Consider the following 16,443-nt stretch of genomic DNA (forward strand, 5'->3'; position numbering starts at 1 on the left):
GAGAGAGACATATGCTAAGAACATAGAGAGAGAGAGAGAGAGAGATCTGCAGATCAGCGGAGTTTCAGACTGTGCTGTACAGGTGGGGTTTTGGGTTACTGGTGGGAACTGAAAGCTTAAGCGTGTGCTGGTTTTTATGACGGAGCCGATCAGTAAACAACCCCTGAACACACTGAACACGGTCACTCAGCAGTCTGCTGTATCCCCTTTCACTTCCTCCATTTCACCCACAGATCTGCCACTGCTCAGTCCACGTATTTCCTGGCTGCATCACAAGAAGCCAAGCGATGACCTCAGCCAGCTGTGTGGCCAGGTTCAGCCAGGTTCACGTTAATGGGGGCTGGGTAATCTGTCGTTCATATTGGAGTAAAATTAGAAATAACTTCCATAAAAGGCTAAAAGCTGTAGCTAAGCCGTCCGGGTGCTAGGTGAGCGAACGCTAGGATAAAAGCCAAACTAGCCGAATTGCAGCGATCTCTTCAACTAGCTAACCCAACCACACACCAAGGATGCAACGACCCATCAACGTAGTTATCATCATATTAAAAGAGCCAAGCATAAGTCGCATAAAGCCCCGCCCTTCCACAAAAAAGTCCCGCCCTTCGACAGAAAAAGCCAATCAGCTTGCTTGTTTACGCCGCAGCCGGAAGGTCAGCTGTAGTGTGTACATCATGAAGTTTACTCTAGAGGGCAGAGGGCATCTCTGTATTGATCAGCGTGGGTATTGGGCAGATACCACAGAGAGAGACAACTTACCACCCTGTTATTTTCCCTCAGAATAACACAAACTGGGGGAGTGGCCTCTGAAAATAACAGGGTGGTAAACCAGCTTGTTAAACTGCATCTGAGCATTTTCACACACTTCCTTATTTACACATCAAACACCACAACACAGCTCACCGCTAAAGGCTCAGCTAGAGTCACTTTTCCACACCTCCGATCAAAGGTGTCAAAAGTATTGACATTCATGAGTGGAGATACGAGGGTTTAAAAGACTTCTACAGAAGCTGAAGAATCAACTGAAGCTTTTTACTCCAGTAAAAGTGTAAAAGTACTGGTTTCAGAACCACTTCAAGTAGAAAAGTAAAAGTAATGGAAGGAAAACAAAGGCCGAAAGCTTAGGCCACGCCACAGGGGTCTATAGTGCACTACCCCCACCCCTCCCCAAAAACCCATTTCTCTAAAAGCCAGAATGAGGAGAATGTTCTATATTAATATTAATATCTGATATTCTAATGTTCTATTAAAATGTTGATGTTAAAAATGTTGGGCTGCACTAGGCTCCTGTTTCAGCTGCAGATCTGCCCATTGAAAATGAAGCATTTCAGTAATATCAGCTCTATTAAAGGAGCGTCTCTGTGCTCTAATGAGCATCAACATGAGCTTCATGGAGGAAAATATGAGGAGTCGTTGTCTAGAAGTTTTGTGATGCTGCAGAAAGTCAGACTTCAGAGGCGTGTGATCAATAAGCTTTATTGGAGTGTAAATGTGGGGCTCAGTCGGGACGTTTCACTGCAGCTCTCTTGAGTCTCTGCCACGGACACAGTCTTCATACTAGACTACAGACGTCTGCTGTGAGCTCGCTGGAGAGTGACGGGACGTGTGCAGGTGCGATGGAGAGCTTACAAACCAATAGGGAGTCAGAATGGTGTGTGTTTATACTTCTCATCCAACCACGATCAGACTCACACCTTCGGGATGGAGAGATTTATCTGGATGGGTTTTTGTTTTTTTTTTTTTTTACTTGAAAGTCTGGTATCGTATCAGAAAGGAAAAAGTGGTATCGGTGGATCCCTACTGTTCGGTTAGCAACCCCCCAGCCCCTCTCCACAACAGCACAGTAATCCACTCAGTCAACTCACGGATTATCCATAACCGTGTGAGAGCTGAACACACGACGTGTTAAACCCTTCATAGGTGAACCAGCAACGGAGTCCTAAGGAGATCTGACATAACCGATTAGCTCACGCCGCCAGCTTTTCAGGTCATCTGGAACTCGCTCCATCTGGTGTGGCTGAGAGGTGATGAAGAGTCACTTTGTGCTGACTCAGAGTTTCCTCCACAGCTCAAGCGCCTGTTCAGTTCTGAGTGATTGATGACCAGGTCTCCTACACTAGTCCAGGGGTGAGCACTAGCATTACTGACCATGGCGATATTTGCATTAGCATCAGCCTCCTCCTCGGTTCTGAACTCGGTTCAGATCCAAAGAAAGGAGTGTGGTTCTCTTGCAGGGTGAAGAGAGCACCAAACATGCAGGGTTCAGGAGTAAAGACGGGATGGGAGGAACGCTAGATCTTCCCAAATGGATACAATGGCGAACTACGACCTGTGAGCGGTCTGCTGTTGAAGTGGATGCACTGTAGCTGCAGCTTAGATGAGGTATGGCATATCGCAGCTCTATTTAAGGTGGAATGGAGAGTTAGCATTAGAATCAACCGTAGCTTTTGTTTTGCCTGCTAACCGCCAACATCGCCACACTTTTCAGTTCTAATAAAAGAAATAATGCCTCAGGTGAACTCTGTCTGGGGTAGTTTTCTGCAGCAGCTGAGGATCATGTCCATTAAAAGTGCCTATAGGACACCAGGTGGCGCCACTCTGCCACAGCAAACCTAATGATCGAAACCTTAAAAGGCGATACCCGATCTACTAAAAATGCCTTGATGGTCCCGCAATGCAGGGACTAAGACTTCTCTAGTTTTAATTACTTGTGTAATTGACCTAACAATTACTTAAGTACTTAACTCCGATGGTTAACAAGCAGCCACGATGAAGATCCGCCCCTAGTGTCCCATCTCACCCCTCCACTCCTACAGAGTAAACACTGTGACTGCTGGTCAGATGTTAATTTTAGCCCTCACATGCAGTTTAAGAAATCCTACCCTGAGAGTGTGTGTGCGCGCACACACACACACACACACACACACACACACACATACACATACACATACACATACACACACTTAATTCAAACCACCTCCACTGTCACTCAATCAGCTCCACTTCCCATACAGGGGCACTGTAGTTCTATAATTCCAGGCTGTATCCATCCGTCCTTTCACCCTGTTCTCTTCAATGCTCCGGACCCCACAGGACTGACCACCACAGAGCAGAGAGGTAGTATTTGGTTGGTGGGTCATTCTCAGCACTGCTGATGAATGGTGGTGACAGTGTGTTAGTAGTGTGTGTTGCGCTGGTGGTACGAGTGGATCAGACACAGCAGTGCTGCTGGAGTGTTTAAACACTGTGTCTGTCCACTCACTGTCCACTCCCTATTAGACACTCCTACCTGGCTGCTCCACCTTGTAGATGTCAAAGTCAGAGACCGAAGCCCTGTATCTGCTGCTGCACAGTTCGTGTAGGTCATCCTCTAGTCCTTCATCAGTGCCCACAGGACGCTGTTGTCTGGACAGTTCTGGTTGGCAGCCTGTTCTTTATTCTCCAGCCAGCAGCACTGCTGTATGTGATCCACTCGTACCACCATCACACTAACACACCAGGTCAGTCAGGGTCACTGTAGTGCTGAGAATGGCCCTCAGTGCCTGAGAATGGTCAGTCCTGTGGGGTCCAGACCATGGAAGGACTACAGTCTGTGCTCCTATATGGGAAGTGGAGCTGATAGAATGGACAGTGAGAGAGACTAGAAACAAGAAGGTGGTGTTAATAAAGTAGTAGTGACCAGCTGGTGTACACACACACACACACACACACTCACACACTCACACACTCACACACTCACACACTCACACACTCACACACTCACACACTCTCTCTCACACACACACACACACTCTCTCTCACACACACACACACACTCTCTCACACACACACACACACTCTCTCACACACACACACACACTCTCTCACACACACACACACACTCTCTCACACACACACAGAGACAGACTATAAATCACACTATGGGCCATGGTTCATTCTGTAAATCAGCCTCAGCCCCGGAAAACTCAATCACAACCCTGCACAGTCGATTGTGAAGGATAATGCACTCTTTATCCACGCTCTGAGGCAATCACCCAGAATTCCTGACGGATTTATTAGCAAACCCAGTGACCTGGGACTGTGGTAAAAGGACGCTAGCACCTGCAAACACTTTCGGCAGGCCTGCACACGATTTTAGAGAAGAGCCGTCCAGCCAGCGATCCAGCGTGAAGTATCTGAGCACAGCCTAGGCCTCAACTAGACCTCAAGACCACAATGAAATGGGCAAAAAACAGTCCTGGCCTCGATGTGAGGAGAAGCTGTTTGTTAAATGTGGGCATTTGTAGTAGAATAAGCCACAGTTAACACTTTAACAACATGTAAAAAAAAAAATCAAAATAAAGAAAAAGGTTAGCATAGGACTGGGCGATAAGGTAAAAATACTCTATCATGATATGTAAAGACATCGTTAATGATTCACAATATTTATCTCGATACATGTGATCCCAGACTACATCCTTTAGTAGGGCCAGATTCTTATAAACTACTATTCAGATCCCATCTGAACTTCATCTAATTACACCAGACTAATCACAGTGTTTGTAATTAAACAGTTGCTCAGTGTTTACTAAGCACTACCAATGTCCTAATATGCCAAAAAAACAGTATATTGCGTATAACGATAACAAAATGTATCACAATAAAATCGATATTCGATAAAATATCGTCATATTGCCCAGCTCTAGGTTAGCATGTGTGTAGTAGATTGATTTGGGAAAAAATTTCAAGTCAATAAATTGATATGTAAGCTGAAACAGTTTACAGTTATTATTATTGATTATTATTACCATTGGATTATAAGTGCTCTTAATTGCAGAAATTTAGGAACTACCTAGTTACGTTAAAGCTCTGTAAAAGCACCATCTAGAAAAGCTTTACCTTGTATTTCAGGAGCCATTCAAGCAGCCAAAGAGCCATTATAACCCTTAAATGATAGACTGGCTTGTCATGTTTGCATATAGCACCACAGCCTTTACTAAAGAACCCTTAAAGATCCCTTACTATATTATATTATAATATATTTTTCCTTTCCGATACCAATACAATACCAGATTTTCAAGTATCTGCCGATATCAAGTACCGATACTAATACAAACTCTGACTTAAATACTCAGTAGTCAAGTCAAATTTATTTGTGTAGCTTTTTACAACTGTTGTCGTCACAAATCAGCTTTACATAATTAGTAATTAGTAAAAGACAGAAAAAAAGAAATAATGTAAAAAGACATGAAGGATCCAAGACCCCCAGTGAGCCCCAATGGCGACAGTGGCAAGGAAAAACCCCCTCAGAGCTGGAGGAAGAAACCTTGAGAGGAACCAAGACTCACAAGGGGGACCCGACCCGTCCTCCTCTGATCAGAACTATTTAAACATTAATGATAAAAATTACCAAAGCAGATACAACAGAAAGTTAATAGTGGTGATATTAATAGTGGCAGACCTGACACGAGTCCATCTAGGTTTCAACACGGCCACCAAACAGGCAGCAGCAGCAGGCGGGTGAGCCGCCAGTCCGCCATGGGTGGTGGCGCGTGGGGTGGGGTGGGGGGGCCCGCTGGCCGGACTGGTAGGTGGCAGATGGTTTGACGCAGTAGATAGATGGCTATAAATCCTGATACCTCTTAAGAAAAACAGCATGTACCGGTTGAGGAAAGTTTCAGAGCTATGAAACGATGAAAATCGTCACAGTGCAGTAAGCAATTAGGGAAGCATAATCTGGCTAAACTTGACCAATCAGCTTTTATTTAGTGTTTAAAATCCACATTTCATTACTAGAACACGCCTCCAAGTTAAAAGCTACTAAACTTCAGTGTGTGGCCTTCACACAAAACAAGCTGCTTAAACTCAACGTCTGGTTTTAGAACCAAAAACACCACAAAAAGAGCCAAAAGTTGCATGAAATGTCTGTTTAATGGTGATAACTATTTAAGACTGGCTGCTTAAACGTTTGGTTTTATAAAGTTTGCAAACCAAAATTTTCTATGTTAAAAAAAGTACAGCGTCAGTAAGCTTCATGGTATTGATGCTCTCTAATGCCGATACCGATACTGTGTGTAAGTGCCAGTATCGATGCTATAATCGGTGATCTAATAAGTGCATAATCAGTTTCTAACCAAAGTGAACTGGACTACACCGTCACTGTGGTCATACAGAGGAAACCCACACCCACAGGCTTCACTAAATATGAGGAAACCAGAGCTGGAGACTATAGGGGGGGCTGGACACTCCCAAAAAAAAAGTCAAGGCCTACAAGCCTATATTCCAGTCCCATACCTCCAAGTCACAGACCAGCAGACCAGTTTCCCGTCTCCTGTCAAACCTGCAACCCTCCATTCAGCACCATAGACACAATTAAGAGTAATGGCTGAGGTCTGTGGCTGCAGCTGGTCCAGACGGCAAGGTCTTTTTTAGCAGGTCTGCTAACAGCTATGTGAGGAATGTGAGCCGACCACATTATTTCCTGACAGAAAGAAAAGCGGCCACTGGTGTCTTTACACCACAGTCACGGAGGCTCTTGTGCTGGGAGTGTGCTGTTTGGATCACGCTGGGGTTCCCTGGAGCAGGACACAGTCAGCAATAGCTGTACTAGCTAGAGCTATATCTGCAGGCTTAGCATTAGGGGTCAGCCAGCGGTTACCAAGCTTCCCTACAATGGAAAATGGACCTGGATAATAAATAAATAAAATTAACAATATTGTACACTAAATATTTGTGCGTGTGTATACACTGCACCCTAAAAATGGTTCTTTAGGGTTTTTCTTTAAATAAATCAATGGTTCTAGATTCATGACAACTTAAAGAACCACATTTGTCTACTTAAAGTTCTTCATATACACAAAAAAAAGGTTCTACCATTAGTGCAAGTCAAATAACCTCTTCTCAGTTCAGTCAAAATGACCTATTGTCATAATAAATTATAATTGCTGATGTTTAATAACAGGTCGTGCTGAGCATGCCCTTCTCGCGGTCACCAAGCCGTCCCCCGCGGCAGCTTAACCAGCAGCAACACTGCAGCATTCAATCACAGCAGAGCTTCCTCTAGTCCTTCTCCTCTCAGAACAAGGCTCTCAGTGTCAGCGACACCCACAACTCGGCTGAGGGTCAGAGGAGAGGTCACAGTTGCCCTAAAGTGTTGGGCCACCACTTCTACAGCTCATAAAAACACAATCAGACACATTCTCGCCTGGGTACAAAGGAGTAATGCAAAAGGGAAAGATCTACAGTTCATAGAAATCAACATGTCCTGCATTAATTTCAGAACATGCGATACGATACATAAACTTTGCATATTGGTCAATACCCGATACCAATACCATTGTTGAATTAATAAACCTTAATAACACTTAAAGCATCAAGGTTGACGTAAACATTCCTTTGCTAACTTTGTAAAACATAATGACAAATGAACACAGATATAAATGTACTAAATTTACAAGCTATTTATCTGTCACTAAAATAATAAACAATTTTGCAGGTCACAGCATTTTAATTCAAAATAAAAAATGAGTCAAACTTCTTTAAATATATTAAAATAAATAAAATGTATCAGCCATATTATTATTTGAAAATAATATAGCCATACATAAAAATAAGTAGCTTTACTTTGCCAAACACATAAAACCATAATCGGTCTTATTTATAAATATTTAGCTTAACAACCAAACAACCAAGCAGCAATCAAACACTGCAAGCATGTAAACATCCCGGCCTAATTATCCGATACCCAATACAGCTAATTTTGTTAATATCGGGACTGATATCAGATCATAATATCGGATCGGTGCACCCCTACACCAGACTTGCACATTTGCCTTAGGTTTTACATGATACTCCATGGCTCCTCTCCAGATGAGAGGAGAACAAGGGCAGTAACCAGTAAAGAAATCAGCAGGCCCTAGTCCCGAAACCAGTCTTGTGAGTCGATGGAGACATGGTGTCTACCGTTTAACCGCCATACCCCAAGGTTCCCGACTGATGACAGCGCTGAAGAGCGTAATCATGTCAGGGAGACTGATAATAAGGGCCTTTTCAATGCAGTACATTACTGGGAACACCAGAGTAGCCAAACTGGTTGGAGCTGGCAGAAAGTCTACAGCAACTCAGATAACCACTGTACTGAACTGTGGTGAGCAGGAAAGCACCTCAATGAATTGTAAACATGACCAACCTTGAGGCTGGTGGGCTACAACAGTGGAAGACCACGTCAGGTTGCACTTCTGTCAGCCAAGACCAGAAAGCTGAAGCTGCAGTGCTGAGGCTGCAGTGCTGAGGCGTAGGCTCAGCAACGCTGGACAGGTAAAGACTGGTCTGATGAATCTTGATTTCTGCTGAGGGGCATAGACGGTAGGGTCAGAATATGGGGTCGACAGCATGAATCCATGGACTTTGGGCCCGGTAACGCCAATCACCCACCGTCTGAATGCCAGAGACTATTCTAGTGTGGTTGCTGACCATGAGAATCACTTCATTAGGTACAATCTTCTCACAGCTACTTCCAGGATGACCCAATGAGTTCAGTACTCCTCAGTGGTTCTCCCAGCCACCGGATCGGAATCCAACAGAGCAGCTATGGGATGGGTTCGAACAGGACTTTCGCCATATGAAAGTGATTCTGAAAACTCTGCAGGAATTCTGTGATGCAATCGTGTCAACATGGACCAGAATCGCGAAGAAATGTTTCCAATATCTTGAGGAATTCATGACTCGAAGGATTGAGGCGGTTTTGAGAGCAAAGACAGATCGGGCCCTACTCAGCTGTGGTGTAGTGTAAATACATGCTCCTGTACTACAGTTCTTTCAAGGCACAAGGTTCTTTAGAGGTCTCTCAGTATACATACCCGTATTTCCAAGGAAATATGACTTAGGCAGAAGGCCTCTTGTCTCTGCTTTCATCCCTACCCTCACCTCTTTCCTTTTTTATTTTAAAACGTCCAGCAAGTGCCAGAAAATTCCACTGTGGGAACATCTTGGAGCCTCACACAGCATCAAAACGTCCAGTGACAGCATGGTTAGAACCACTGCCCTCACTAAAGAACCCCTACAACCACCAGGGATGAAACAGAAGGCAGGGAGTGTACAGCAACACCATAGCAACCATGTAGCAACACCTGGGATACCACAACCACATAGCAAAACTGTCAATTGTCTAGCAAAAATGGGGACAACCACCTAGCAATGTTCGAGCAATCACCTGGGGCACCACACCAACCACCTGCAACACCATATTAACCAGCAAGCAATACCACAGCAACCATATTCCAAAAGAATATGCAATAGGCATCAAAATGTCCAGTGACAGCATGGTAAGAACCACTGCCCTCACTAAAGAACTCCCACAACCACCTGGGAAGAAACAGAAAGCACACTGCAACACCATAGCAACCATGTAGCAACACCTGGGATACCACAGCCACATAGCAAAATGGTCAATCGCCTAGCAAAAATGGGCATATCCACCTAGCCATGTTCAAGCAATCACCTGGGGCACAAGACCAACCACGTTGCAACACCCCACCAACCACCTGCAACACCATATTAACCACCAACACCAATTTATTTAAACCACCAAAGAAACCACCCAACAACCCAATAGCAACCATGTCGCAACGCCCTACCGACCACCCGGAACACCGTATCACCAGCAAGCCACACCACAGCGACCACATACCAACACCTGGGAGACCATGACCACATAAAACCATTCGACAACACCACAGCAACCACCCTGCAGCAAGTGGAAAAAAACACCCTGGATCTCCATAGCAACCAGGAGGAATGAAGAAAAAAAGGGAAGGGGTGGGGAAAAAAAGCTGGTCTTGTCCGCGGAGAAGCTGGTAAACACAGGCTCACTACCTCACCCCCGACACACCCTGTAATGACAGTAGCAGCAGTGTGTCATCAGCATGCTGAGGGTACGATGTGTTCAGGCTTGTGCTTCCTCCTTCAGCTTCCACAGCGTCCTCCTTACCCGCGGAACTGGAAGTGCGGGACACCGGCTTTTCATCCTGACACTCGCAGCTCTCTGGAGCCCGAAAAACACCCAGTTTAGTATCTGCCTCCAGTAACGGCAACCCCACACACTGCATCGGGAACGGACTCCTCTGCACTCAAATAGGCCACTGAACCGCACTCCACTGATGCCTAGATATACGCTGCGTGCTGTTTGGGGACAGGAGCAGTTAAGACCTATACGGCACACCATGGGGGCAGGGGGCCTATAGAGACGAATCCAGTGTAGCACTAATGCAAATGATCTATAATTTAACCTATAATGCAACAACCATTCAACATAAAACAAAGAAGATGAGCCTAGCCAGCGCCTAGCAACCCTAAAACTGCCAAGCAACCACTTGAAACAGCAGACGACTGCGCCAGTGTCGTGACATACCCTATCCCCCCGGACACATCTTACCCCCTCTGACAGCATCTTACAGAAGGACCATTTTAGGACCCAAAACTTGAGCCAGTCGAGGTTAGCCAGCCGAGCCGATCCCCCTTTGACTGCATTAACTAGCATGCTACTGGTTAGCCAGCCGAGCCGATCCCCCTTTGACTGCATTAACTAGCATGCTACTGGTTAGCCAGCCGAGCCGATCCCCCTTTGACTGCATTAACTAGCATGCTACTGCTTAGCCAGCCGAGCCGATCCCCCTTTGACTGCATTAACTAGCATGCTACTGCTTAGCCAGCCGAGCCGATCCCCCTTTGACTGCATTAACTAGCATGCTACTGGTTAGCCAGCCGAGCTGATCCCCCTTTGATTGCATTAAAATGGAATGCTACTGCTCAGCCAGCCGAGCTGATCCCCCTTTGACTGCATTAACTAGCATGCTACTAGTTAGCCAGCCGAGCCGATCCCCCTTTGACTGCATTAACTAGCATGCTACTGGTTAGCCAAAGCTAAAGGTGAGGTCTGAGCCTACATGTTTTGGAAAGACACGGTTAAACAGCGTGAGTCACACCGAGTCACCAGTGACCCCACCAACAACCAAATTCCAGGGATGGCAAGACTGATAGTCAGCAATGTTTGTGTGTAGGTAAGGTGAGGCAAGTAATGACAGTCACTGGATAGACAGACAGACAGACAGACAGACACACACACACACACACACACACACACACAGCTCTGATATCTAACACACCCTGTACCCTTTCAGATCTGTTCCTTTGCCAAATGGCAGCACTGGAGTGTTTTGCAACCCCCTAGCTAAGCTGCCCAAATGTTTGTGGACACCCCTTTTAACTTGCACCCATTGCTGATACAGATGTGCAAATGTTTATACACACACACACACACACACACACACACACACACACACACACACACACACACCTTGTCTAGTCCCTGTAGACAAGTACTGCCAATAGAATAGGACTCTCTGGAGCAGATACACATGAATCTATTGGCACCATACTGCCTAATGCCAGGTGTGGGATAGAGGGGTACAAAGCCCCCCAGCATTGAGCTGTGGAGCTGACTGTGTTCTCTAGAACAATGGATGGTGCTCCATCCAGTACTTTTGGATGAGCCGGGGTATTGGGAATGAGGTGGGGTGGTGAACATCATCCAACACCCTGACTTCATTAATGCTCGTTGCTGAATGCAATCAAATCCTCTCAGCAATACACTAGTACTACTAAATCTAGTAGAAAGCCTTCTTTCCTGGACAGTAGAGATAGTTACTCCCACAAAAGCTGGATAAACTCAAAAAAAAATGGAATGTCCCAATACTTTTGTCCACAAAGTATATTTATCCTCTGCCCCCCGCCTGCTGTCCCCCACCTCCTTCAGTACTAAAGCTGGTTGTGGTGATATAACCACACATCAGGTTTCCCCTGCATCAGGGATAAGCAGCCAAAGTACTCGTCCTGGAGGAGTGTTGACCCCGCTGACCTCTCAGGATGCGCGGATACTGGAATGATGTTCAGATACTCCACTATTTTCCATGTAGCCTTAAATTACATGGGTAAACATTACAGATAACTGTAACTGTAAACAGGTTTTACATGATGTTTGCTAATATGGTCCCCATCCTGAACAGTATTCTAAAGCTGGGCTTATAAAACGAGAAACTGACGCAGGCAGGTTGACCTAGAATAAAGCTACAGTGGTGATATCAGTTAAAAACAGGTCAAATAAAAATAAAAAATAAAAAAAAACCTTCAACTAGGCCCCAAACCCAAGGAATATTCTTACTTTATTCATTTAAATGCAGAAACTGTGATGAATTAGCTGTTAAGCATTTAGCATTTTTTGTGGAGTCCCACAGGGTTCTATTTTAGGGTCTTTGACATTGCTTTTAATTGTGGCAAGAATTCACTTACGGGAGTAAAGAAAGTGTGGGCGTCTTTGCAGAGTTTAAAGGGTTAAATAAAGGATGCATATCGTATATTTCACTTTTCACAAGTGGTTTTTTAACTTTAGTGGATGGGCGGGGCTGCACTGCTGTGGGATTAATAGACGCATGTATGTAAATTCAACGGCTTCAAAACAGGACGCAGCTTTGTTTCCACATATGAACTGTACAAACTAACGCAGCAGGTCCCCCAACCCTGGTCCTGGAGGACCTTCGACCCTGCTCCCAAAGCACCAGATCCAGCTAAGCAGTTAACTAACAAGCCCTCCATGAGTTGAAGATGGTGCGTTACAGCAGGAAACCACTCAAACATCTGGGACAGGGGGTCCTCCAGGACCAGGGTTGGGAACCTTTGAACCTCTGGAGTGAACGGTACACAGTCCCACACCAAAAGGTCCATTTGTTTTGTCCAAGATATGGGCCCTCGAACAATGACTGGGACAATTAGATCAGCGTTATCAGAACGGACTGCTTCACGATCACTGATAGGAGCCCAGCTTCGGCCTCTCGCATTTCCATGGCGAGTCCACCAACCGAAGAGCTTTCTTCTACAGCTGAGAGACATGATCAGAACTAGAGGTCAGGGACGTGTGACCTGAGTGTAAATAAGCCAAGAACAAGGGGGAGAGAGAAAGAGAGGGAGGGAACGCCAGCCACAGGCATCCCTAACTCAAGGTTTCCACTGCAACAGCTGGCCAGATGTCTAAAACAGCTGAGCCACCAGCTTTAGTGTAACTGCAGCTCTTACTTTAAAGACACAGCTTGTTTTAGGGTAGTATACGACATCAGGCAGCGGTGCGGTTTGGGTAACCCACTCAATTCCTCCCCCTCCCTCCATCTCTCTCAGTTAACACTGAAAAACACCTACATCTTAAAGCAGGCAAAACAGGCCATCAAGCAAAGGGGTGGCTGAAGAGGTAATAAAAGCTCTAAAGGAGGTAAAAAGGCCCTGAACAGACTAAAACTGTCAAAAAAACAGACTGGAACCCGACAAACTGGTGAGAAATGAGCAGTAAAATGCCCACAAAACACAAAAGAGCCTCAGATTAGTTCAGTAAGACGCAGAATGCCATAAAGCAGAGCTGAACTAACCTGAAATGAAAGGAACAACAACCGGAAATGAGCCCAAAAGTGCTCTAATGCAGAGTAACGAAGCTTCACAGAAAGAATTTAAGGGTAGAAGGTAAGCTGGTAAAAAGATAAGACACAGTGGATAGAGAGAGGGTGAAGGGCCTTGCTCAAGGGCCCTACAGTGGCAGCTTGTCGAGCCCGGGTATCGAACCTACAACCCTGTCATCAATAGCCCGCAGGTTAAAAAGGCAAGCGATCCAGAAACTCCTAAACAGGCTTTAAACAAACCAGTGGATTAAAACTGAATTTCAACTGACGACTACGGCTCTGAAGAATCTGGAAAATCATTCAAACCTAAACCGAGCAATGTCTAACTCTAGAGGCTCTGGAGGCCTAGAGGCATTAGGAAAGATACAGCAGAGAGAGAAACACACAAAACAACAGTTTAAAGAACTGGACTCTAAAACAGGAGCAATGGTATTAAAACTGCTAAAACTGACAAATACCGTCTTAAATCAGGTTTTAATAAAGGAAGTTTCTAACGCAGGTATAAATACTCTACAACTGACATCAGTAAAGCACACAGTGAAGAATAGAAAAGGGCCAAGTCTCTGAAATAAGGTTTAAAAATGGCCAGGCCCAAGCCCAAGCCCAAGCCCAGGCCCAGGCTGTAAAAAAGTTATAGCAGCATCACAGCTACTAAAAATGATCAAAAATCTATAATATAATATATAAGTAAATCATTTGCAACTTAAAACAACCAACAATGATTTAAAGCAGATAAATAGGCTCTAATAAAACAACAACAACAACATTAAACTCCTTAAAATCTCAGTCTGACACCAATAAACATACAGTGAAGAGAAAAGGGCATTAAAATGACAATTCTCAATTCATAAATCAGGGATTTTAAGAGGGAAAGTCTCTAAGATGAGTTTAAAATAATAAAAGCTCAAAAGAAAAGCCTAAACCCAAGTTTAAACAGAACAGCAGATCCAGACCCCTAAAGCCCAGACCCCCTAAAGCCCAGACCCCTAAAGCCCAGACCCCCTAAAGCCCAGACCCCCTAAAGCCCAGACCCCCTATAGCCCAGAACCCCTAAAGCCCGGCTCTTATTAAGGGTCGGTGAAACTCTCATCTGCTAAAAATGACTCAAATCTTAACTCAGGGATTTTAAGAGGGTCAAGACTCAAAAATGAGGTAAAATAAAGTAGAAGTGGTAAAAGCTCAAAAACAGGGTCTTAAACAGAAGAGTTTAACAGGACCGCAGATCCAGGCCTAAACCCAGACCTAAACCCAGGCCTAAACCCAGGCCCAAACCCAGCCCTAAACCCAGGCCTAAACCCAGGCCTAAACCCAGCCCAAACCCAGCCCTAAACCCAGCCCAAACCCAGGCCTAAACCCAGCCCAAACCCAGCCCCTAAACCCAGCCCTAAACCCAGCCCAAACCCAGCCTAAACCCAGCCCAAACCCAGCCTAAACCCAGCCCAAACCCAGCCCTAAACCCAGGCCTAAACCCAGCCCAAACCCAGCCCTAAACCCAGCCCAAAACCCAGCCCTAAACCCAGCCCTAAACCCAGCCCTAAACCCAGCCCAAACCCAGCCCTAAACCCAGCCCTAAACCCAGCCCTAAACCCAGCCCAAACCCAGCCCCTAAACCCAGCCCTAAACCCAGCCCTAAACCCAGCCCAAACCCAGCCCAAACCCAGCCTAAACCCAGGCCTAAACCCAGCCCAAACCCAGCCCTAAACCCAGCCCTAAACCCAGCCCAAACCCAGCCCAAAACCCAGCCCTAAACCCAGCCCAAAACCCAGCCCTAAACCCAGCCCTAAACCCAGCCCAAAACCCAGCCCTAAACCCAGCCCAAACCCAGCCCTAAACCCAGCCCTAAACCCAGCCCAAACCCAGCCCAAACCCAGCCCTAAACCCAGCCCAAACCCAGCCCTAAACCCAGCCCAAACCCAAGCCTAAACCCAAGCCTAAACCCAAGCCTAAACCCAGACTCTAATAAAGAGACAGCAGCACCAGAGCTAAAGTCTTCAATCTAACACAAACAACAACAACAGCAGTCTGAAGCAGATCAACAGACTCGAATAAAAGAATAAACAACATTAAAACCCCTAAAAATGACCAAGTCTTACACCAGCGACCCGGACTCGGACCCGGACCCGGACTCGGACCCGGACCCGGACTCGGACCCGGACCCGGACCCCAGCGGTTCAGTCCAGGCAGGGCTCTAATACAGGGGCAGCGGTATTCCTGTAACTATTAAATACAAATAAAGGAGAAATAAAGCCTCAAAGCCCTAAAATCGGCCTTTAATGTGTGTAAAGTCTCTAAACAGATGAGATAAGACCCCCTACACCAGGCTGAAGCAGCCCTACACCAGGCTGAAGCGGGTGGAGGTGGAGGTGGAGGTGGAGGCGGCTGTAGTTTCCTCACCCATGTTAAGAGACTCTCGCACAGCTCCACTCGATCCACCGAGTCCAGAACAACGGTACTCATCTCGGCTCGGCTCGGTTCGGCTCGGTTCGGCTCGGCTCGGCTCGGAGGGTTGATCCTCGGTCCTGCTTGTTTCTTCTCTCCGGGTTTTAGTGTTGAAGGAAAATCAGCCCGGCTTCAAAAACACGCGCATTAACCGCCTCCCGGCTCGGCTGCTGGCGTCGTGTCCGTCCACACGGTCCGAATTACGACGGGATTCGGTTTAACCGAAGTGTTTCAGTGGAGAAATCCGCGGAGATGCGGACAGACACTCCACCGGTCCGGCTCTGCTAAGCTAAGCTACGCTAGCCTCAGGGGTCCTCAGACTGCCACCCTGCAAAACGACGCCAGCTAAACGCCTGCCTGAAAAACACGGGGAAACCGGGAAATTCGGTGTAATTCAAGCTTGTTATTATTATTATTATTAGTATTATTATTTATAATTATTTATAATTATTTATAATTATATTATACACCTATAATGATATTTATTTTATATTTCTAATTATAATTATTTATAATAATATTATAATAATTG

The 16,443-nt window shown here is 45.7% G+C and overlaps 1 protein-coding gene across 4 annotated transcripts in view; it reads right to left on the bottom strand.

Moving 5' to 3' along the window:
- The window catches only part of hook3 (hook microtubule-tethering protein 3), a 60,609-nt gene extending 44,425 nt beyond the window's left edge, over window positions 1-16,184 (bottom strand). For all 4 annotated transcript variants that reach the window (XR_011981748.1, XM_072696270.1, XM_072696149.1 and 1 more), the window contains exon 1: window positions 15,867-16,184. Coding sequence is in view for 3 of the 4 variants with exons in the window: in XM_072696270.1 (XP_072552371.1) it covers window positions 15,867-15,929 (63 nt within the window). In the remaining variant the exon portion in view is untranslated. The remainder of the gene's footprint in view (window positions 1-15,866) is intronic.
- Between the last annotated feature and the right edge of the window lie 259 nt (window positions 16,185-16,443).

Source organism: Salminus brasiliensis, chromosome 1, assembly GCF_030463535.1.
Source record: "Salminus brasiliensis chromosome 1, fSalBra1.hap2, whole genome shotgun sequence".
NCBI classification, from domain to species: Eukaryota; Metazoa; Chordata; class Actinopteri; order Characiformes; family Bryconidae; genus Salminus; species Salminus brasiliensis.